The sequence below is a fragment of the Scyliorhinus torazame genome, chromosome 16 (assembly GCF_047496885.1).
Source record: "Scyliorhinus torazame isolate Kashiwa2021f chromosome 16, sScyTor2.1, whole genome shotgun sequence".
NCBI lineage: Eukaryota > Metazoa > Chordata > Chondrichthyes > Carcharhiniformes > Scyliorhinidae > Scyliorhinus > Scyliorhinus torazame.
Genome location: NC_092722.1, coordinates 181,701,589 through 181,726,355, shown reverse-complemented (window position 1 = coordinate 181,726,355; position 24,767 = coordinate 181,701,589). Strand labels below are relative to the sequence as shown.

Genomic DNA, 24,767 nt, shown 5'->3' with positions numbered 1-24,767 from the left:
ATTTCTCCAATACTGGAGTTGTTCCCTGATCGCTGGGCAGTCCCTAAATGTCCGTTGGCCTTCCTTTGGCCTTGGCTCCTGCTGGCGCCGAGGAGTCTGGCTTGGCTTTATTCACCTTAACTGTTGCAATTGTGCCTTGGAATCGCTCATTACTATGCAGATGGCTGCTGGTTTCAGTGCTGTCTGGTTTCTTACAGGTTTCGATACACATGATTTCTGTATTTGCTAGTCTTTGCCTGTGTTGGCTGAATTTCCCTTCAGCCTTTGCGGTTCTCCATTTTAAGTCGGGAAGTGGCCAACCCAGGTGGCTACACCGCCACTGCAGATGGTGAAATTTGAATTCGATAAAAATTTACAACCAGTAGTCTAATGATGAAACCATTGTCGCAAGAACCCACCTGGTTCACTAATGTCAAGGGTAATTAGGGTTGGGCAATAAATGCTGGCATAGCCAGCAATGGCCACATCTCATAAATGAATTAAAAAAGTTAGGTTGGTGTGTGACTTGGAGACGATCTTTTGTTCCTATTTTGAAGTCGTGGTGTTCTCGTGAGTCTGCTGCCCATTGTCCTTCGAGATGGTGGAAGTTGCGTGTTTTCAAGGTGCCGTTCAATGCTGATGTTAAATCTCTGTCGAAGGAACCTTGGCAAGTTGCCGCAATGCATCTTGTATATAGTATGCATTTATGCCATTGCGGGCAGAATTCTACCACCGACGGGTTGAATGGTGGGCGGGGTTGGGGGGATTGCGGAATTCATTGGGAGGCTCAAAAATGAGTTTTATGTCGCCGTTTATTTCCCGCGGGACTGTCAGCTGGTGCTCGCCATGGCGGATTGGGAAACTCGTTTGTGGCCGGCGTGAAACTGATTTGCATCCCGCTAATGGGGTACAGATGAACGCCCAACCGGAGTCTTTCCCCCTGTCCGATTCACTGTGAGGCCAGCAGGATAACACACCGGTCCAGGACACGTCTGGAAGAATGTGACGTACAGGAGTCCGGGATGGAGGCTGCCAATGACCCTGGACCCTGGAATACACAACAGTGTGTGGGGGAAGCATCTATCAATGTAACTTCCAGCTTCAGTGTCATTGAGGAAGTGTTTCCTGCTGCAGAGTATTCCTGGCAATCCATTTTCTTTTGCAGAAGGTCCATTTTCTTTCTTCAGGAGGTTCACCACCATTCTACAATGGTGCCTTTTAAAAATGGCACTTGATGTTGCAGCAGGATATGAACAATCAAGCCCGCTCCACCACAGGAAACAGAGCAAAACTCCTGAATGCATATTTAATTACGCCAGGGATGGAAGATGTGGTGAGGTTTCCCGGGTGAGTTCTCTGCCCCGCGGTGCCACATTTCTGTTTTACCCCGCCGGCGGGATGCTCCGTTACGCCGGCTAGTCAATGGGGTTTCCCATTGTGGAGCAGCCCCACGCCGTCGGCAAACCCCTGGGCTGCCGGCAAAACGGATCATCCTGCCGGCGGAGAATCCAGCCCCCCTTCTCCCTCTGCAGCAGGAAATACTTCCAGTTCCCGACCCCGCCACAGGACGTAGTCCCAGATGGGAGAATTCTGACCCTTTTGTTGGTGGTGGAAGGAGTGAATGTTTAAATTGTTGGATGGGGTGCTGTTCAAATGAGCAACTTTTTTCGGGATGGTGTCAAGCTTCTTGAGTGTTGCTGGAGCTGCACTCAGCCAGTAAAGCGGAGCATATTCTATCCCTCTCATCACTTGTGCCTGATAGATGATGGATGGGCTTGGGTGAGGCTGGAGGTGAGTTATTCACTGTAAAACTCCCAGATGGGCTCAGCTGCCAGTTCAGCGGATCGGGCACCATTTTTAAAGGCAGCCCCGATCTTTCGACGCCCCCCCCCCCGCTTCAGAAACCCCAAAGTGGGCTCTGGACCTCCCCCCTCTCCCCCCACTGCATCCATTTTACCTCTTACGGGGTCCTCAAGGTCCCTCTCACTTCTATGGATAAACTGCCCCAGGCCCGATCCCTGGCATGGGCAGCGTGGCATTCAGGAACCTTGGCATTGCCATCATGACACCCTGGCAGTGCCACTGCCAGACTGGCACTGCCACCCAGGCACCCTGGCAGTGGAACCCTGGTACTGTCGGGGTGCCCAGGTGACAGTGCCAATGTGCAAGGCTGGCAGTGCCAAGATGCAGAGGTGCCGGCAGAGGTGCCAGGGTACCACCTGCCCAGAGCCCAACTTCACAGGAGTCTCCAATGACCTAGAAGGACCTCCCCCCCCCCCCCCCCCCCCCCCCCCCCACTCCCAGGTGCCATTATCCCTGGTCCATATTTGAGCGAACCAGTGCTGAATGGCGTCCTGGCGAGGTCCTGGACGTCGAGTGAATCCGGAGCTGACATTTTAAATGAGCTTAATGGATCACTTAAATATGCTAATCTGAATCTCACCAAATGAGGGCGCGATCAAGATTGCTGAATCTCGCGTGACATTTCAAGCAACGTGTACTTTGCGAGAGGCCTCTTGCGAGTTCAAATGACCCCGTTACGTCACCAGGTCGGGCACGATGAGGCCATTAAATCACCCCCCCCCCCCCATGTCTTTGGCTTTCTTTGTTTTAAGTTATTCCGAACTGTAAAACAAATTTCTTTTCTATCTCCTTCTTGTGGCGCTTGTTTGTGTTTTGTGGATGCGATGACCATCCCCTGGATTTAGTTGCCTGAATAATCGATACTTCTGATTTAATCCTAAGGAGGGTTTGCTGGGAGTCACTTTAAAACTGACTTCACAAACAGACATTTTTGGGGAAATTTGCCAGAGCGTATTTCAAGAATTAAAACACCTCTGCTTATGGAGAGAAGGCGAGAAAAAAATTAAGGAGTTCCGTTTGCCTCTCTCCCATGTCTGTAGCAATTCAATTAATTTTTTAAAAATTGGAATTGAAAACTAGCCTCAGTAATGGTGACAATTAAACTATCATTGAATGTCATAAAGAGTCATCCAGGCTCGAAACGTTAGCTCGCTTCTCTCTCCACAGATTCTGTTAGATCTTCTGAGATTGTCCAGCATTCTCTATTTTTATTTCAGATTCCAGCATCTGCAGTAATTTGCTTTTACCTGGTTCACTGATGTCCTTTAGATCCTCACTTGGTCTGGCCTTCTTGTGACTCCAGATCCACAGCAGCGTGGTTGACTCTGAAATAGCTTTGTAAGCCACTCAAGGGCATTTTGGGATGGGTCTTGCCACTGCTACTTGCATCCCATCGAAGAATAAAAATAATTGACACACTTTGTGCGTAGTTTTGCCTTCAGGAGGGAATTTTTGGAAATGTATGCACGGATACTAACATTTCCTGTAAAATACTCTGTTATGGGGGTGGGGAGTGGTTATCACTTGACCGGTCTTCTGCTTGGAAAGCAGATCCATGGAACCAACATTTACATCCTTGGATTCCTGGCAAAATGTCTTTTGGACGCTGATCCCACCAGCTGGAATGTGAGGTGGAAGTGTCTCCACAAACGTTGTGGGATGCAGGCACACACACTCGGATTTTAGTTTTGGGGTTTGGACCCCAATGTTGGGATCATTTCCAGGTCCCGTCACTGGACCCCTCCATTTACCCCGCAGGTGGTCTTCCAAAGTTCTGCCCCATGTGTCTCAGAAGATGCTTCAAATGTGGCCTCCATTTCTATCGCCTTGTCATGGTGCCTTTCGGGCCTTTAAATGTTCTGAAAATAAAGAGTGGCGAGTTCAATTGGTTCTTTCCAATGGAAGAGAACTTTTTAAAAAAAGATTCCGATACCTGGCTCTTCCCATTGCCTGTGGTTGTAATTCAATTACTCCAGGGGTAATTTTATCATAACTTGCCAGATGGAAAACTCACAGGACTTGTTGACTTCAACGGAGAGTAAAATTGAGCAGAGTGTAAGACCCAATGTCATCGATTTCCCAATTACTGGGATAGGTTAAAATATCCCCCAATGGGCAAGCAGTAAAGTCATTGTTCCACCTGCTCCCATGGGTTTCCCACCCAGTGAGTTAGGTTGAAGTTGCTCCTTTGTCTCTAATCCTATCAAAATGAGGTGTTATTTTAATCATATTTGTAAGGAGTTGGAACAATTCCATGCCATGTAGGAGGATAAAGTTTGTTCAGAGCAAGAGATCCTGATTCATTGGTTTGCTGTCTGGGTGATACTGTAACTGATTGGAAACTTTGGCATCAGTCCTGCACATATTTTGTCAGCTCCAAACTACTCATATACTTTGGCATCACGATTGGGAAAATGCAATTAAATCCTCGTGACTTTACAAAGACAGTTTTCATTCCATATGTACTCATAGGAATTTATAAAGGCAAAGTTGATGCACACTGTGTGCAAATGTAAGATTTTTTAACACAGTACTGACCAATATCATTGCTCACGGAGAGTTGAAACGTAATGTCACCTTAAGGTGAAGAGTGGTTACTAGATAGGGAAAATTGGAACAGAACACACAAATGTAACATAGGCGCTATTTTAAAGTTTTTTTTAGTCAATTGCAAGTAACATTAGCGCCACACAAATGCCAGGCAATGACCATCTCCAACAATGGGCAATCTAACCATTCCCCCTTGACATTCAATGGCATAACCATTGATGGAGGTTATCATTGACCAGAAACTAATATGGATCAGCCACATAATTAACGTGAGTACAAGAACAGGTCAGAGACTGGGAATTCTATGGAGAGTAACTCGCCTCTTTACTCCCAAAAAGCTTGTCCACCGCCCGTTAAGTGCAAGTTAGGAGTATGATGAAATACTCTCCACTTGCCTGGATGAGACCTGCTGCACCAACACTCAACAACATCCAGGACAAAGCAGCCCGCTTGACTGGCATTCCATCCATGGCCTCCACCACTAATGCACAGTGGCAGCAGTGTGCACCAGCTACAAGATGTACTGCACCAATTCCCCAAGGCTCCTTTGTCAGCTCCTTCCAAACCCATGACCTCTATCATCCAGAAAGACAAGGCAGCAGATACCTGGAACACCACCACCTATAGGTTCCCCTCCAAGGCAGGCACCATCGTGACTTGGAACTATATTGCAGTTACTTCACTGTCACTGGGTCAGAATCCTGGAACTCCCTCCCTACCAACCCTTTGGGTGTACCTGCACCAAGTGGCTTGTAGTGGTTCAAGAGGGTGGCTCACCATCACTTTCTCAAGGACAATTTGGGATGAGCAATAAAAGAACAGGTTTAACCAGCAAACCCCCAAGTCCCATGAATTAAAAAAAAAAAATTGCCTTATAGGTTATGCCCATGTTTATAATGTTTATTATCACACTAGAATTCTGGGGGCGATTCTCCGGCCCCTCTCGTACAGACACAGATCACGTTATGGCCGGAGACTTCTCAAGAGGGCCAAAACGCGATTTGCGCTGCGGAGGAACTCATTTTGAGATTCTCCCCTCCCCAAGCCGGCGACAATCTTGTTCACGGCCAGTGAGGGTGTGAGCCAGATTAACATATTTAAATCTCAATTAACATATTCAGGTTTAGCTTTAAACTGAATTCACCGGGCCCCTTCAATTCTCCCACCCGCCGGCCAACCTGAAGCCGGCGGCAATCACGACTGGTATCCAGAAACCGAGACCAGACGTGGTGACCATGCCGAGAGGCTTGGAGGCCATTGAAGCCCCCAGGTGGTCAGGGACATGGCTGGAAAGTGCACTGGCACTGCCCCCTGGCACTGTCAACCTGTCAGGCGGCAATGCCAGGATGACATTGCCAAGAGGTGGGGCCTGAAGTGGGGTGCCTGAAGGGGGCAATTATATGTCAGTGTGCATATGGGGCGGGGGCATGATGACAGTGATTGGCCGGGGGCCAGGGTGGGGTGGAGGGGTGGGGGGGGGGATGTTTTGCCAGCGATTGCAGGGGGTGGGATTCTGTAGAGTTGTCTTAAGTTTGGGCCATTCTTTAAAAAGGATGCCCCGATTTCCGAGGTGCCAGCCTTGCCGGTGGTCTTTAGATCCCACACACCTCATTCACAGCGCAAATCACCCCAACCTCCAAACAAATGTCAAAGTGTGAGCGGATTGCAAACTGGATCATGCCGACCCACCCAGCAGTAATTGCACTCCGTTTCACGCTGGAGACCACACCTAAAAGTCTTGAGGGAGAATCGCACCCTATATCTTGCTGCCAGCGGTGGCATGCAAATCTTTCATGAGCTAGCGGATTCAGCTACAGTATGTCAAGTTTGTATAGGCATTTTCCAGTATAGACAAAGGAAGTTACAGTAGAGGAAGTTTACAAAATGCACACTGCCATATAACTGCTAACATTGAAAGGCGATTGCTGTTTTATATAAATTTCTATCTTTGTCATAAAGACTAGATTAAGAGTTTTATGTGGTTTTGCCATGAGATTGGTTAAACATTGGGGATAAATGTTTTAAGTTAAGCAAATTGAACCTTCTGGAGACTTGGCCTGGGTCAATAGCTAAAAAATAATAGTTGCTTCGCTTTTCTGTCCCTTGTACCTCGTTTTAATGGGTAGAGTCCTGGAGAAGACACAAGGCTCTAAATTTCAGAGAGGCCCACATTCTCACTTAATAGCTACACATCACTTTCACCATTCATAGAGTTTTTGTTTGAGGTCTTGCTCTGCCTCAACAGTGGGCTATATGACACTTCAAACTCTTCGATGAGTGGTAAAATAACAATGGTCATGTTTTATTTTTCCTTAGAATATGCTGAAGGCTGTAAGTGCCACCGATAAGCAGGCAAACTTGGTCAAACTACACGAGCAGTCTAAGAAAGTCCTGGAACAGGAAATTCAGAATTATAACAACGAGGCGCAGAAGCAGCGGAAAATTATTTTCCATCTGGAAAAAGAGAGGGATCGATACATCAACGAAGCCAGTGATCTTACGCAGAAGGTTAGTCCTCATCGTAAATGATGTTAACACGACTGGGTGACTATAAGTAATACAGTGCTTGAAAATGTTGGCCTCCAATAGAGAGAGAGAGATCATCAACAGTAACTTTTCTTCATGGAAGACAATCAAAACCAGGATTAATTAAACATTAACTTGGCAAAGGACAGAGCTGGAGAGGGAACTGAGTCATTCTGCAAGCTATATTAATGATAGTTGATGAATAATTAAGTCAGGTTGTGTAGTACTGCTTCGTGGTTGGATCCCTTTTCTCTTTAAAAAAGGCTGAGGGGTGACCTGATAGAGTTCTTCAAAGTTTTGGAAAGTTTTCAGAGTGTGGATGCAGAGAGAATATTTCCACTTCTGGGGAAGAGCATAACTAGAGACCATCAGACATAACATTGTCATCAAGAAACACAATAGGGAACTCAGGAGGAACCTCTTTACCTAAAGGGTGAGAATGTGGATGTCGCTACCGCAGGGAGTGGTCGAAGCAAATGGAAAGACGTATTTCAGGGGAAGTTGGACAAACAAATGAGAAAGAAGGGAAATGAGGGTTATGTTGATAGATTTAGACCAGGAAAGATGGGAAGAGGCTTGCGTGAAGCTTAAACATCGGCATGGGTTGGGCTGAATGGTCTGCTCCTGTGCTATATATCCTATGTGATACTACATAGTACCTCATTGATGCTCGGGACAACTATAAATGACGCAGTTACAAAAATACCTCTTTTGGTGAAACTCATCACTTTGGTGTGTCTGCAAAGATATGTTTTCCACACCAGTGGCGATAGGTTAGGAGAAAGTTTGGCTGCTGCTTTCATTGTTTTGCCAGTGATAAACGGTAATACAATACTCTTAATACTATCTCTATTTCCAATTAAACAACAAGAAACAAAAAACATACAGCTCTCAATCCATCCTACATCCCAATGGCACAGAGTAATACTTGCCTTTCAGAACTGATTTGGCTCCTGTTAGAACCCCTGTAGTCTCTGGCTGGAAGTCTTCAGAAAGCTTTTGCAACTGGTTTGTTTCAGCTTCCCCCTTGTCCTCAGACAATGCTGCACTGCTTCAAATACTATTAATCTTTTTTAACTATCCTGTGTGAGAGCAAAGTACCTTGTGGACTCAGTGTTAACCAGATCAGAACTCAACTAAAAAAGCTTTCTCAAAGTATCTGAATGCCTTAGCTCCACCCAGCAATAACATAATTTCCCCAAGCTGACAACAAATTAACTCCGCAGTGACTCCCCCTAATCAAACAACAGTGCATTAGCCCAGGCTTTTTACTGGTCAATTTCACCGTTGGTTCTTAAAAGCTTTCAGGTCTTGCAAAACATGACTACTGCAGTCAAACATACCTTAATGCAGGCTTTTAACCTTTAAATTGCCAAATGTTTGTAATCCAATATTGGATTGGATTTGTTTATTGTCACGTGTACCGAGGTACAGTGAAAAGTATTTTTCTGCGAGCAGCTCAACAGATCATTAAGAACATGAGAAGAAAAGGGAATAAAAGAAAATACATAATAGGGCAACACAACATATACAGTGTAACTACATAAGCACTGGCATCGGATGAAGCATACAGGGTGTAGTGTTAATGAGGTCAGTCCATAAGAGGGTCATTTAGGAGTCTGGTAACAGCGGGGAACAAGCTGTTTTTGAGTCTGTTCGTGCATGTTCTCAGACTTCTGTATCTTCTGCCCGATGGAAGAAGTTGGAAGAGTGAGTAAGCCGGGTGGGAGGGATCTTTGATTATACTGGCCGCTTTCCCCAGGCAGCGGGAGGTGTAGATGGAGTCAATGGATGGGAGGCAGGTTTGTGTGATGGACTGGGCGGTGTTCACGACTCTCTGAAGTTTCTGGCGGTCCTGGGCTGAGCAGTTGCCATACCAGGCTGTGATGCAGCCTGATAGGATGCTTCTATGGTGCATCTGTAAAAGTTGGTAAGAGTCAATGTGGACATGCCGAATTTCCTTAGTTTCCTGAGGAAGTATTGGCGCTGTTGTGCTTTCTTGGTGGTAGCGTCGACGTGGGTGGACCAGGACAGATTTTTGGAGATGTGGAATTTGATACTGCTAACCATCTCCACCTCAGCCCCGTTGTTGCTGACAGGGCTGTGTACAGTACTTTGCTTCCTGAAGTCAATTACCAGCTCTTTAGTTTTGCTGGCATTGAGGGAGAGATTGTTGTCGCTACACCATTCCACTAGGTTCTCTATCTCCCTCCTGTATTCGGACTCATCGTTATTCGAGATCCGGCCCACTATGGTCGTATCGTCAGCAAACGTGTAGATGGAGTTGGACAATATATCTAAAATCCTGCATTTGTCACACCATGGGCAGTAATTGCTTAAAGCCAGGCACCCCTGTGTCTTCAACAGCATTCACTTCCTAAAGAAACTGTGACCTGACTAATGATTTGCCTCTTGCATTTTCCATCAGGGCTATCAATATTGCTTAAGCACAGTCTGTGTAAACATTTTCTCCTCAATTTAAAATCTGATTATTTTCTTTGCATATTTTTACTCCGTTTTCCCTGATGGTAGTGTGGTTGCACAGTTGTTGCAGCCCTCTGTGCCTTACCAAAGTAATGATCATTTTGTTTCTCATGAAGCTGTAAAGGGAAGGTTGGCAGGCCGTTCAACCACGTGGGAGTGTTGCAATGAGCCAGTTATATCCCTGAACTTGCTGTTCCAGCTGGATAATGGTGAGATGCAGAAAGCCTGACTCTTTTCTATCATTTTCTAACCTGGAATCACTAAAACCAGTGGGATGTATTTGTTGAAATTCAATAAAGATCCATAGAATCCATCTATAGAATCCCTACAGTGCAGAATGAGACCTATCAGCACATTGAGTCTGCACAGACGATCTGAAAGAACATTCTACCTAGGTCCATTCCCCTGCCCTTACTCCATAACCTTGTGCATTGATCATGGCAAGTTCACCTATCCTGCACGTCTTTGGACTCTGGAAGGAAACTAGAGCATCCGGAGGAAACCCGCGCAGACACTGGGAGAGCGTGCAAACTCCACACAGACAGTCACCCAAGGCCAGAATTGAACCCGGGTCCATGGCGCTGTGAGGCAGCAGTGCTAAGCACTGTGCGACTGCCGTAAAACTATTAGAACATTAATCAAATATGATGTGGAGATGCTGGTGTTGGACTGGGGTGAGCACAGAAAGAAATTTTACAACACCAGGTTAAAGTCCAACAGGTTTGTTTCGAATCACTAGTTTTCGGAGCACAGCTCCTTCCTCAGGTGAATGAAGAGGTGGGTTCCAGAAACATATATATAGACAAAGTCAAAGGTGCAAGACAATACTTTGAATGTGAGTCTTTACTGTCAATTAAGTCTTTACAGGTCCAGACAGAGTGACTGGAATGAGGGATAATCACAGGTTAAAGAGGTGTGAATTGTCTCAAGCCAGGGCAGTTGGTAAGATTTTGCAAGCCCAGGCCAGATGGTGGGGGGTGAATGTAATGCGACATGATTCCAAGGTCCCGGTTGAGGCCATACTCATGTGTGCGGAACTTGGCTATAAGCTTCTGCTCGGCGATTCTGCGTTGTCGCGCATCCTGAAGGCTGCCTTGGAGAACGCTTACCCGAAGATCAGAGGCTGAATGCCCTTGACTGCTGAAATGTTCCCCGACTGGAAGGGAACATTCCTGCCTGCCGATTGTCACCAGACAATTAATGAAATAGCCCAAGTACATGGAGTTAGATTCCAAAATGGCAGCCCATTCAAGGTCAGGAAGATATCTTTTGCTTTACCCTACTGTTAGATTCCGTGGTTGGGCAGCACTCGCTGAACAAAGCTGAGTGCGTTAACGGCTACACTAACAACTAATTTAAGATAATCAGTTGAGCGACTAAAGTGACTCATTTACCTTTGCTAGAAGAGTAGGAACATGCTATGCTCTCTGTAAGCAAAAAACAACATGTTAAAACTTGTGTTTTTTGCATCACCCAAGAACTTGGGTGCCTCTAGTTACGCGTTGCTTTCTTCAAGGCAACACCTTGGCCAACCGGAGTTAACTTGCCAACCAATCCGCATCCCTTATCTCTTTTGGTATAAATTGTTGTGATGGTTTGAAGTTTGGCATTCTTGCACTTCTGATGAGTTCAAGATGAAAAACTTCAGCAACATCGCCCTCCTTTCAGCAATGTTCAACGTTGCTTTTTTAAAACATTTTCTTTATGTTGAAATGGAAAAAAGAAGAGAAAAGCATTCCCATTGGCTGTTCAGAGAGGGTCTAAATATCACATAATTATAATCTTAATCGTATAAATCGCAGTGTAGCTTTTTCAACAGTAGCATTAAAGCATGAGCACAGAGGGGAGGATGTTAACTTATCATAGTCCTTTTCTTATGGTTTAATTTGCTGAATAAGTACTGGTGCCCCAATGCTTTAGAACTGCTTCTTTAAATGAGGATTTGAAATCTTTAGTCTCCCACGATGATAGCTGAGCAATGACCTGAAGCATGGCATCAATTAGCATTCTCATTCAAATTGATCACAAGGATACTGCACAGGGAAGTGTTACACGGAATGTGGCAGAGCTTGTGTTCATGTGCTTTCTTAAGATAGTGGACAACAAACTGAGCGAGCACTGCACCAGGCTCATGTCAACTCATTACCTGGTAATATCTTTCATTTCACAAATACACACTTCTCTTTCCCTGCCTCAGTTTTAGCTTTCCTCTATAAACCACAGACTTTTAAATAGCAACCGTGACATCACGCCAAAGCTATCTCTAAATGAGACGTTCCTCCCTTTTCAAAGCTTTGACGCCTGGATGTTAACTCGGAGGCTGGAGGGAGCGGGGGTGGCGGGGGAGGTGGGGGGGACTGTGCAGATGTCAGGAAACCTGGAAGGAGGTCTCTCTGGGAATATCAAAAGGGGTCAGTGGTTTAGATGTTTCGAGGTCTTGGGGCCGGGGAGGAGTGCCGCTAGATTGTAACTGTCGGGTGGGGTAGGGGGAGGCGGGGAGTAGTTGGAAGAGTGGTGAAACATACCGGAAGGGTTATGGTGGAGGAGATTGCAGGGGTTGAAGAGTTGTGAAGTAGATTGGAAGGTTCAGTAGGAGCAGTTGGATAGGAATGATTGGGAGTAAATTATTAGCAGGACTAGATATAGAATCATAGAATCTCTACAGTGTAGATGGAGAGCATTCGGCCCATCGAGTCTGGACCGACCCTCTGAAAGAGCACCCTACCTAGGCCCACTCTCTCGCCCACCTCACCCTATCCCAGTAACCCCATAACCAAAGCTACACATTTCTGGACACTAATCGGCAATTTAGCATGGTTAATCCACCTAACCTGCACATCTTTGGACTGTGGGAGGAAACCGGTGCACCCGGAGCAAACCCATGCACACACGGGGAGAACGTGCAAACTCCACACAGATGATAACACAATGCCGGAATCGAACCTGGGTCCCAGGCGCTGTGAGGCAGCAGTGTTAACTATTGTGCCACCATGACACCCATATGCCAGAGGTGAGATCAGAGGTGTCGTGGTGGAGGAGATCCGTGGCTTCGGGGAATGGGTGGATATGATAGTCTTACCCTACCCAAAAATTTGCACACCATTTTCATTTTCATGTGTACTCAATGCTCTCAATTACAATTTGACATTAATAGTTCAAATTTGGAATTAATTTCATGTCAAATTTAATAGTCCTATCACAACTAACGTGGTTAAAACTATTCCACGCTATCAAAGCTATCACCAGTGCTTAAAGCTATCCCTCGTGCTCAAGGCTATCCGAAGTACTGAAAGTTATCCTCCGTGCTCAGAGCTCTACCACTCGCTTAAAGCTATTCCACGGGCTCAGGAACCAGCATTGAAAAATACAAGGAAATTAATTATTTAAATAATATCTGAATTAGTGCAGTTTTACATTTAGGCCAAAAGAATTGTTCCACTATACCCGTAAATATTGAGAGCACCACCTAATTCCCATCAGCCTTAAATCATTTTAGTCTTAGGTTCTATACCTTCCATCCATCCATTCCCCAGGTCTCCTGATCTAAACTGCACCTCTTCCTCCCTCCAGCTTTTACACTCTTCCCCGCCAAACTCCCTATCCAAATTCTTCCCCCGCCACCCTCCCTGTCTCATCCCTTAGTTTCTCTCCCTTCCTCCCTCGAGCATTTCTCCCCACCCTCCCTTCAGCCTTTCTATTTCCCCTTCAGTCTCTCTCTCCCCTCCCTGACCCTCTTGTCAACCTCTCCCTTCCCCTCCCTTCAGCCACTCTCTCCCTCCCTCCACCCTCCCAGTCCCCTCTTGCCAGCCTCTCTTTCCTCCTCCCTCCAGATTCTCTCTCCCCCTCCCTTTACCCTCTCTCCCCCCTCCTTATCTACTCTATCTCCCCCTCCCCATAGCCTCACACCTTCTTTTCTGCTTTTCGCCCCCCGCCCCCCCCCCACTCCTTACTAGCTTCCTCTCCTGCCAGCCCTCCCCTCCCCTCCCTCGATTCTCAAGGCCTTGGCTCCTCGCCAAATTTCCAGGCCTCCTTCGCTGGGCCTCCGACTTCCCTCACCGGCCTCGGACTTCCCTCGCCGGGCATCCAAGCTCCTGCTCTGTGCCACCAAATTGTCGTGCCAGGCCTCTTGATCTGCCAGGCTGGGCCTTCAAACATATTCCCTCCAATGCCTGTTGCCGCGACGCTGCTTCCATGTTGGTTTCATAGGGCTGGAAAAACATCACTTCCAGTTTCTAGCCGTTCCTGCAAGCGGGGATCTTCAGTTGAAGTTCCCAGTTCAAGAGTCCTCACCTTGACTAAACAGGAGGTCATAAAAACCCTCAGCGTATCCTGAGGTTACAATAAGATGATGTTCTAGAATGCGCTGTTACTGGAGGCTACGCTGGTCACGAATCAATTTTTGTTTCTGAAATATTTAGTTTGAAGGGAATTATCATGAGAAACTTAAGAACACACTTGAAAACCCATTAACGCGCCTGCTTGCATGTGCTTAACATGTTCAAATGATGCTGTTGGCAAAATATAACACTTCACACTGATCAATGTTGAAATGAATTCGCTAAGTAGAGGCCCCATTCAGAGAATTTGTTCATATTGTCTTGTAACTTTGTCTCAGTTCCCCTCGGAGTGGGGGTGGGAAGGGGAGTGGAAAAGGAAAGAAGGGGAAGAGGAAAGGAGGGAAGAAAGAGAGGGGAATAAGGGATTTTGGGAGGGGCATTAAGGGTGTGGCAGAAGGGAGAGGAGAGAGAGGAGGGAGAGAGAGAGAGGTTGGGTGAAGGTATGGATGGGAAGTGTGACCCTACACACTGCACACATAATCAGTAGAGACAGGAAAATGTTGGCTACATATACAGTTTATTTTGTGATCACAGCACGACAGCAATTGTGACATTAGAACATAGAACATAGAACGATACAGCGCAGTACAGGCCCTTCGGCCCACGATGTTGCACCGAAACAAAAGCCATCTAACCTACACTATGCCATTATCATCTGTATGTTTATCCAATAAACTTTTAAATGCCCTCAATGTTGGCGAGTTCACTACTGTTGCAGGTAGGGCATTCCACGGCCTCACTACTCTTTGCGTAAAGAACCTACCTCTGACCTCTGTCCTATATCTATTACCCCTCAGTTTAAAGCTATGTCCCCTCATGCCAGCCATTTCCATCCGCGGCAGAAGGCTCTCACTGTCCACCCTATCTAACCCCCTGATCATTTTGTATGCCTCTATTAAGTCTCCTCTTAACCTTCTTCTCTCTAACGAAAACAACCTCAAGTCCATCAGCCTTTCCTCATAAGATTTTCCCTCCATACCAGGCAACATCCTGGTAAATCACCTCTGCACCCGCTCCAAAGCCTCCACGTCCTTCCTATAATGCGGTGACCAGAACTGCACGCAATACTCCAAATGCGGCCGTACCAGAGTTTTGTACAGTTGCAACATGACCTCCTGACTCCGGAACTCAATCCCTCTACCAATAAAGGCCAACACTCCATAGGCCTTCTTCACAACCCTATCAACCTGGGTGGCAACTTTCAGGGATCTATGTACATGGACACCTAGATCCCTCTGCTCATCCACACTTCCAAGAACTTTACCATTAGCCAAATATTCCGCATTCCTGTTATTCCTTCCAAAGTGAATCACCTCACACTTCTCTACATTAAACTCCATTTGCCACCTCTCAGCCCAGCTCTGCAGCTTATCTATATCCCTCTGTAACCTGCTACATCCTTCCACACTGTCGACAACACCACCGACTTTAGTATCGTCTGCAAATTTACTCACCCACCCTTCTGCGCCTTCCTCTAGGTCATTGATAAAAATGACAAACAGCAACGGCCCCAGAACAGATCCTTGTGGTACTCCACTTGTAACTGAACTCCATTCTGAACATTTCCCATCAACCACCACCCTCTGTCTTCTTTCAGCTAGCCAATTTCTGATCCACATCTCTAAATTACCCTCAATCCCCAGCCTCCGTATTTTCTGCAATAGCCTACCGTGGGGAACCTTATCAAACGCTTTGCTGAAATCCATATACCCCACATCAACTGCTCTACCCTCGTCTACCTGTTCAGTCACCTTCTCAAAGAACTCGATAAGGTTTGTGAGGCATGACCTACCCTTCACAAAGCCATGCTGGCTATCCCTGATCATATTATTCCTATCTAGATGATTATAAATCTTGTCTCTTATAATCCCCTCCAAGATTTTACCCACTACAGACGTGAGGCTCACCGGTCTATAGTTGCCGGGGTTGTCTCTGCTCCCCTTTTTGAACAAAGGGACCACATTTGCTATCCTCCAGTCCTCTGGCACTATTCCTGTAGCTAATGATGACATAAAAATCAAAGCCAAAGGTCCAGCAATCTCTTCCCTGGCCTCCCAGAGAATCCTTGGATAAATCCCATCAGGCCCCGGGGACTTATCTATTTTCAGCCTGTCCAGAATTGCCAACACCTCTGCCCTACGTACCTCAATGCCATCTATTCTAATAGCCTGGGTCTCAGCATTCTCCTCCACAACATTATCTTTTTCCTGAGTGAATACTGACGAAAATTATTCATTTAGTATCTCGCCTATCTCTCCAGACTCCACACACAACTTCCCATCCCTGTCCTTGACTGGTCCTACTCTTTCCCTAGTCATTCGCTTATTCCTGACATACCTATAGAAAGCTTTTGGATTTTCCTTGATCCTACCTGCCAAATACTTCTCATGTCCCCTCCTTGCTCGTCTTAGCTCTCTCTTTAGATCCTTCCTCGCTACCTTGTAACTATCCATCGCCCCAACTGAAACTTCACACCTCATCTTCACAAAGGCCTCCTTCTTCCTCTTAACAAGAGATTCCACTTCTTTGGTAAACCACGGTTCCATCGCTCTACGCCTTCCTCCCTGCCTGACCGGTACATACTTATCAAGAACACGCAGAAGCTGATCCTTGAACAAGCTCCACTTATCCAGTGTGCCGAACATTTGCAGCCTACTTCTCCACCATATCCCCCCCCAAGTCACGTCTAATGGCATCATAATTGCCCTTCCCCCAGCTATAACTCTTGCCCTGCGGTGTATACTTATCCCTTTCCATCATTAACGTAAACGTCACCGAATTGTGGTCACTGTCCCCAAAGTGCTCTCCTACCTCCAAATCCAACACCTGGCCTGGTTCATTACCCAAAACCAAATCCAACGTGGCCTCGCCTCTTGTTGGCCTGTCAACATATTGTGTCAGGAAACCCTCCTGCACACACTGTACAAAAAACGACCTATCTAATGTACTCGAACTATATCTTTTCCAGTCAATATTTGGAAAGTTAAAGTCTCCCATAATAACTACCCTGTTACTTTCGCTCTTATCCAGGATCATCCTCGCCATCCTTTCCTGTACATCCCTATAACTATTTGGAGGCCTATAGAAAACTCCCAACAGGGTGACCTCTCCTTTCCTGTTTCTAACCTCAGCCCATACTACCTCGGAAGATGAGTCCCCATCTAGCATCCTCTCTGCCACCGTAATACTGCTCTTGACTAGCAGTGCCACACCTCCCCCTCTTTTGCCTCCTTCTCTGAGCTTACTAAAACACCTAAACCCCGGAACCTGCAACATCCATTCCTGTCCCTGCTCTATCCATGTCTCCGAAATGGCCACAACATCGAAGTCCCAGGTACCAACCCATGCTGCCAGTTCCCCTACCTTATTTCGTATACTCCTGGCATTGAAGTAGACACACTTCAAACCACCTACCTGAACACTGGCCCCCTCCTGCGACGTCAAATCTGTGCTCCTGACCTCTATACTCTCATTCTCCCTTACCCTAAAACTACAATCCAGGTTCCCATGCCCCATTGCTTTCAGTTGGTACCTGTTGAAAGCAAACAATGTCAAATGATAAGAAAAATTTTAGGAATGGCAAGAGGGGATAGGGATGAGCATTTTCCAAGGCGGCCTTCAGGACACGCGGCAACGCAGAATCGTCGAGCAGAAACTGATAGCCAAGTTCCGCACACATGAGTATGGCCTCAACCGGGATCTTGGATTCATGTTGCATTACATTCACCGTCCACCATCAGGCCTGGGCTTGCAAAATACTACTAACTGTCCTGGCTTGAGACAATTCACACCTGTGATTATCCCTCTCTCCAATCACTCCGTCTGGACCTGTAAAGACTTAATTTCCTGCATTCTGTCTGGCATTCAAGGTATCATCTTGAATCATTGACTTTGTCTATATGTGTGTTTGTGGAACCCACCTCTTCACTCACCTGATGAAGGAGCAGTGCTCCGAAAGCTAGTGATTCGAAACAAATGTGTTGCACTTTAACCTGGTGTTGTAAGACTTCTTACTGTGCCCACCCCAGTCCAATGCCGGCATCTCCACACAACGGAGCTTGGCTTTTATTGGACACACCTTACAGGGAAGAGCCACCAACTGTGAGCCTACCTACGTTGGCAAATGGCAGGTTTTTAAGGTCTGATTTCCCATTTGTTTAAATGAATGAACAGCAAGAAGGCCAAACTAGAGGCCATAAGTACAAGTCAGTTACCATTAAATTGAATAGAGAAATAAAGAGAAATGTACTTGCTCAAGAGTGGTTCGAATAGAACTTGCAGTTACAGAAAGAGGTGATGGAAGTGGCTTAGATGCTTTCAAAAGGAAGCAAGTCAAATACATAAGAGGAAAGGGAGCAGAAAGATATGCTGAAAAGATGAGATGAGATAGGTGGAATGTTGAGTACAAACACCAACACAAACTAGTTGGACTGAATAGGCCATTTCTGTGCTGTACATTCTATCCAGTTCTATGTAAAACCATCAGCAGTGGGCACCAGATTTCCTGACTTCTCCTTCTTCTGATTACCACTGATCGCCAGAGTGTTTGCACAATCAAGTGATACAGAACTGTGGTTTCCAAACGGTGCTGTCCTGTTCAAATACCATTGCTGCGATCCCAGTTGATGTTGTAACTGGACAGGAAAATGGCAGATTGGAACCCAGGCTCAGAAGACCGTTACTTTTTTTTTTCCAAATGTGGAGGAACAGAGTCACAGGACTGCTAATTAGTTTTAACAAATGAAAAAATGGATGCTAATACAACACTCTTTTGGTTAACAATTACACACAGGTTTTAAGATTAACCTGAATGACACAATACATTTGAAGCTACAATGGTCCCATTGACAAGCAATGTCCTTTTTTAAGGCACACCATTTGGCTGTGGCCAAATGCACACTCCACTCTGAGATGAAGTTAGTGTCTGTGAATTTCTTCCTCAGAATCTCCCCAGATTGTTGTCACGAGAGTTTCCAAACTCTACTCCTACAACATGCTTTGAAACCTCTTGTGATAAGACTTTCCATTAGAAGCTTGCATTCTGAAATCCACTCTACGTTTTCCAAAGGACTCTTGATCAGAGCTTCTGCTCCACTTCTACCCGTGAATCTATTCCAGGTTTTACACCAACCCCGTTTAGGATTCTTTTGTCTTGACTGTTTTTACACACTTACTGTCCTCCCACCAATTCCTACCAATATTTCAATTCATATTCCACAGGCTGTAGTGTAATTTTATAAACTTGAAAATTTCTTCAGATGTCATTCTAAATTCCCACTATCCAGCTTCTTTACAGTTCTGACACTTGAAATCAATAGTTCCCTGCACTGCTCCTAATTCCCCTCTGTTCCTTTAACTTCAGGCATCCTGGAAACTCCTCTTCATTTTTCTAGTTTCCTTAATTAGCTGTCCTTTAGATTTCCGGGACTGACTTTCTTAACCATTACTTCTTTATATGGATTTTCTTCTAGAAAAGCTGAGAGACATGTACCCTCTCCAGCTGCCTGGCTCCAACTACTGTAGCTTCCAGCTATAACTAAAGAACAAAGGAAATAATCTCCCTTACAAGGACCATTAGTTGCCAAGCATAATATTTCCTCTTTAGGCATAGCTCCCTCGACCACAGTTTGAACTTACCCAACCTCAACACGCACAAACATCTTTGTCCAGTATGAACCTAACTGTGGCTTCCTTCCAGTCACAGAAATATCACCACCTAAACTATGAGAATGATTCAGTGACCACATTGCGGCCAGCGCGGATTCAGATGCAATGGGGGAATCCCACGAGAGCCCCAAATTGGACTCCGCGCTGGGCCGATCTCAATTCACCCGACTCCCTCCATCCGGCGCGATTTGGAACGCGCCCTCGCTTGGCGTGATCCAGATCTGCACATACAAATGAGCCATTAGGGACTGGGCAGGGTAGCATCCTGGCCCTATCTCTGGCACTGGGGTGCCTTGGCACTACCAATCTGGCACCCTGGCACTGCCATCCTGGCACCCTGACAGTGCCACCTGGGCACCCTGGCAGTGCCAGGCTGGCACTGCCAGGGTGCACGGTCGCACTTCCAGTGTGCCTGGGAAAGTGCCAGGTGGCCATGCTGATAGTGCCAAGGTGCCCAGGTGCAAGGTTCTCACTGTCAGGGGTCTGGCCATGGGGTCTTGCCCCTTAGAGAGGGGGGTGAGGCTGGAGTGGGGGCTGGGCGGGGGCCCAGGGACCTCAAGAAGGTTGGGGGAGGTCAAGAGGTCCTGAAAACCGAAGTGGGGCTGAAAGGAGGGATGGGGTCTAGAGATTGGGACAGCATTCCAAAATGCCACCCCAATCTGTAAAGAGCTGTTCCTGCTGATGAACTCAGCTCATGAGTTGGGATGTCTAGATGTGGCCTCCATAGAGAGAAACTCCCCAAGGCCTAGAAAAACAGCAAAGTGCCGTTGAATAGCAGGGATATCCTCAGTGCGGCAGTCGCCGAGCAACACCCCGCCAAACACGCCCAAAAGCGGACTTCAGCTGAATCACGCGCGATAGCTTATTTCGAATGGACACCAATGCAAGTATAAATCCCATAAAACTTTGGTTTCCTAACACCATGTTAAGCTAAATTGCTGTGATTTAAAAAAAAATGAATGTATTACCCACCTGGGTTAAAAAGGTGTAATTGAGGAATTTTGCCTTCAACCGTTGGCCAGATATTTTCCGAATTGAAAACTAGAAAATAAAATTCCAATTATCTTTTGCTGCCTTTGTCAAACAAAAAGTCTGTGTAAGTGCCTGCTGTTAACCATTTCACAGATATGGGGGCAGCCTTATTATCTTTGAGCTGACCCAGAGAAGTTTAGCCTTTTCTCTGTCCAGTTGCTACATGGTGTGACTGTATGGGATGGACAACTGCTCCATCCTCACCCACTCAGACCCTCACCTCTCTCCAACACTTCTCCGCCCCTAAAACTGGAAGACCCAGGAACATTTCATTTAATCTCTTTCTCTCCTTCCACCATTGCAGAAGCTTAACTTTTTATTATTGAGTTCTAAATGGCTGCAGTGACTCAGCTGTTAGTAAATGGCATTATTAATATTCAACATAATTGGCAGAGGGTGTAAATTGAATCCAATAAATATCTTGATTTAAAAGTCTAGGGAAGACCATGAAACCATTGTTGATTGACACAAAAACCCAGCTGATTCACGAATGTCCTTCACGGAAAGAAATCTGCAGTCCTCACCTGGTCTGGTCTACTTCTGACTCCAAGATTTAAATGCCCTTTGAAATGGCTCAGCAAGCCACTCAGTTGTATTAAAACCACTAGAAAGTCTAAAAGGAAGGAAACTGGATGGACCATCCGTCACTGACAAAGCACTAGAAACGACAACGGCAAACCCAGCCCAGTCGAACCCGCAAAGTCCTAACTAACATCTGAGGGTTTGCGACAAAATTGAGAGAGCTGTCTCACAGACCAGTCAAGCAACAGCCTAACATAGTCATCCTCACAGAATCATACCTTACAGACAACGTCCCAGGCACCACTATCACAATCCTTAGGTATTCCCTGTCTGACCAGCAGGACAGACCCAGCAGAGGTGGCAGCACAATGGTATACAGTCAGGAGGGAGTTGTCCTGGGAGTGCTCAGCATTGACTCTGAGACTCCATCAAACATGGGCAAGGAAACCTCATGCTAATTACCTTGTACTGTCCATCGTCATGCAAACTGATGAACCCCACTTGGAGGAAGCACTGAGGGTGGCATGGACTTCAATGTCCATCACCAAGAGTGGCTTGGTAGCACCACTACTGGCCGAGTCCTAGCTGCTAGACTGGGTCTGTGACATGTGGTGAGGGAACCAACATGAGGGAAAAATATGCTAGACCTCATCCTCACCATCCTGCCTGCCATAACTCCATCTTCCCATGACAGTATCAATAGAAGTGACCACCGCAAAGTCCTTGTGGAGACAAAGTCCTGTCTTCACATTGAGGATACTCTAAATTGTTTGTGCGGCACTACTATCGTGCTAAATGTGATAGATTCAGAACAGATCAGGCAACTCAAGACTGGGCATCCATGAGGCGCTGTGAGCCACCAGCTGCAGCAGAATTGTACTCAGCCACAATCTGTAACCTCATGGCCCGTCATATCCCCCACTTTACCATTACCACCAAGCTAGGTGGTCAACCCTGGTTCAATGAAGAGTGGAGGAGGGCATGCCAGGAGCAACACCAGGCAGACCAAAAAATGAGGTGTCAACTTGGTGAAGCTACAACATAAGAATACTTGCATGCCAAACAACATAAGCAGCAAGTGGTAGAGATAAGCGATCTCTCAACCAAAGAGTCAAATCTAAGCTCCATAGTCCTGCCACATCCAGTCGTGAATGGTGGTGGACAATTGAACAGCACACTAGAGGAGGAGGCTCCACAAATATCCACATCCTCAATGATGGAAAAGCCAAGCATATCAGTGCAAAAGACAAGGCTGAAGCATTCACAATAATCTTCAGCTAGAAGCGCCGAGTAGATGATTCATCTTGGTTTCCTCCTGAGTTCCCCAGCATCATAAATGCAAGTCTTCAGTCAATTCGAATCACCCCACGTGACACCAAGAAATGGTTGAACACACTGAATGCTGCAAAGGCTATAGGCCCTGATGATATTCCAAAAATAGTTATGAAGACTTGTGCTCCAGACCTTGCCGCACCCCTACCAAAATATTGCAGTACAGTTACAACACTGCCATTTACCCGGCAATGTGGAAAATTGTCCAGTTGTGTCCTGTCCACAAAAAGCAGGAGAAATCCAACGCGGCCAATAACTGCCCTGTCAGTCTACATTCAATCATCAGTAAAGCAATGGAAGGGACATCAACAGTGCTATCAACCGGCACTTACTTACTCACTTGCTCACCGACGCTGAGTTTGGGATTCGCCAGGTTCACTCAGTTTCTGGCCTCATTACAGCCTTCGTTCAAATATGGACGAAAGAGCTGAATGCCAGAGGCGAGGTGAGAGTGACTGCCCTTGACATCAAGGCAGCATTTGATCGAGTGTGGCATCAAGGAACCCTCGCTAAACTGGAGTCAATGGGAATCAGGGGAAAAATATTTCACTGGTTGGAGTCATACCTGGCACAAAGGAAGATACTTGAGGTTATTGGTGGTCAGTCATCTCAGTCCCCAGACATCATTGCAGGAGTTCCTCAGGATAGTGTCCTATGCCCAACCATCTTCAGCTGCTTCATCAATGACATTCCTTCCAACATAAGGTTAGATATGGGGAAGTTCACGATGAATTGCACAATGTTCAGCACCATTCCCGACTCCTCAGACACTGAAGCAGTCCACGTGCAAATACAGCAAGACCTGGACGATATCCAGGCTTGGGCTGACAAGTGGCAAGTTACATTCACACCACACAAGTGGCAGGTAATGGCCATCTCCAATAAGAGAGAATGAAACCATCACCCCTTGACATTCAATGGCATTACCATCGCTGAATCCCCCATTATCAACATCCTGGGGATTACCAGTGACCAGAAACTGAACTGGACTAGCCATATTAATACTGTGACTATAAGAGCAGGTCAGAGGCCTGGAATCCTGCGATGTGTAACTCACCTCCTGACCCTCCCCAAAGCCTGTCCACCACCTACAAGGCACAAGTCAAGAATGTGCTGGAATAATCCCCACTTGTCTTGATGAGTGCAGCTCCAGCAATACTCAAAGCAGCCCACTTGATTGGCACTCCTTCCACAAACATTCACTCCACCACCAACACAGAGTCGTAGCAGTGTGTACCATCTACAAGATGCATTGCAGGAATCCAACAAGGCTCATTAGGCAGCACCTTCCTGTGCCACTGCCATCTGGAAGGCCAAAGGCAGCAGATACATGGGGACACCACCACTTGGAAGTCCCCTCCAAGTCACCCAACATCCTCTCTTGGAAATATATCGCCGTTCCTTCAATGTTGCTGGGTTAAAACCCTGAAACTCCCTCCCTAATAGCCCAGTGGGTGTACCTACATCACGTGGACTACAGAGGTTCAAGAGGTAGTTCACCACCACCTTCTCAAGGGCAATTTAGGATGTGCAACAAATGCTGGCCAAGCCAGAGAAGCTCACATTCTGTAAAGTGTCAGGTCAGACTGAAAGCGGGCGTGTTTCTCCAGAGAAACTGGCTGGTTTTCTGTCCCACACTTTGCCATTTTTCGAAGGGTGATCATGTTTTGCACTGCCATTGTGAGGGGAGAGGCTGAAAGACGCCTGCAAGCCCAGCTCCAGGGAGATCGGGGTGCCCTTTTTGAAGGGTGCCCCGATCTCAAATTGTGGTTAAAGACCCCCCTCCCCATCATCTCCAGCAGTACGCCCCCCCCCCCCGAAATCGCCAATATCGGGTCTCCGGGGCATTGACCCCTCCCCCCATAAATCTCCAGTCTTTGGGGAATTGGTGCCCTCCCATCCTTCCCCACGAGAAGCAAAATCCCGCTATGGGGTCGCCTATAGATCCTGTCCCCTTCAGGCCCCATCCTTCCAGCCCCTTCTCCACCCTTTCAGTCCCTACCCCTGGCAGTGCCAACCTAGCAATGCCAACTGGCAATGTCAAGGTGCCTGCCACTGCCCTGCCATGCCCCTGACCACCTAGGAACTATACTGGCCTCCGAGCTCACTGTCATGATATGCAAAGATGCAACCAATGAACACTCAGAATAGGACACAACCAATTGGCAGTCAGGACACTCAGCGGTGGCATCACCACAAGGGGGCATGACATAAACACTATAATAGGGATGAGGCACTCACACCCTGCCTCTTTCCACAGACAGACATCTAGAGAGTTAGGGTTGATCAGCAGCATCACACCCCAGCACATGGTTTAGAGCAAGCTGATACAGTTAGACTGAGTTACTACAGTTAGATTAGCAGTGAGTCAAACTCATTTGAGAACTGTGTTAATAGTTCAATAAACACGTTGAACTCATTTCAGAGTCTGGAGCATCCTTTAGTTAAGACTGCATCAAGTAGCAGCCTGTGTTA

The 24,767-nt window shown here is 46.6% G+C and overlaps 1 protein-coding gene across 1 annotated transcript in view; it reads left to right on the top strand.

The window, feature by feature from the left end:
* The window catches only part of cfap58 (cilia and flagella associated protein 58), a 282,899-nt gene that overhangs the window by 77,381 nt on the left and 180,751 nt on the right, over window positions 1-24,767 (top strand). The window contains exon 9 of the mRNA XM_072479551.1: window positions 6,709-6,900. Within this exon, the coding sequence (XP_072335652.1) occupies window positions 6,709-6,900 (192 nt within the window). The remainder of the gene's footprint in view (window positions 1-6,708; window positions 6,901-24,767) is intronic.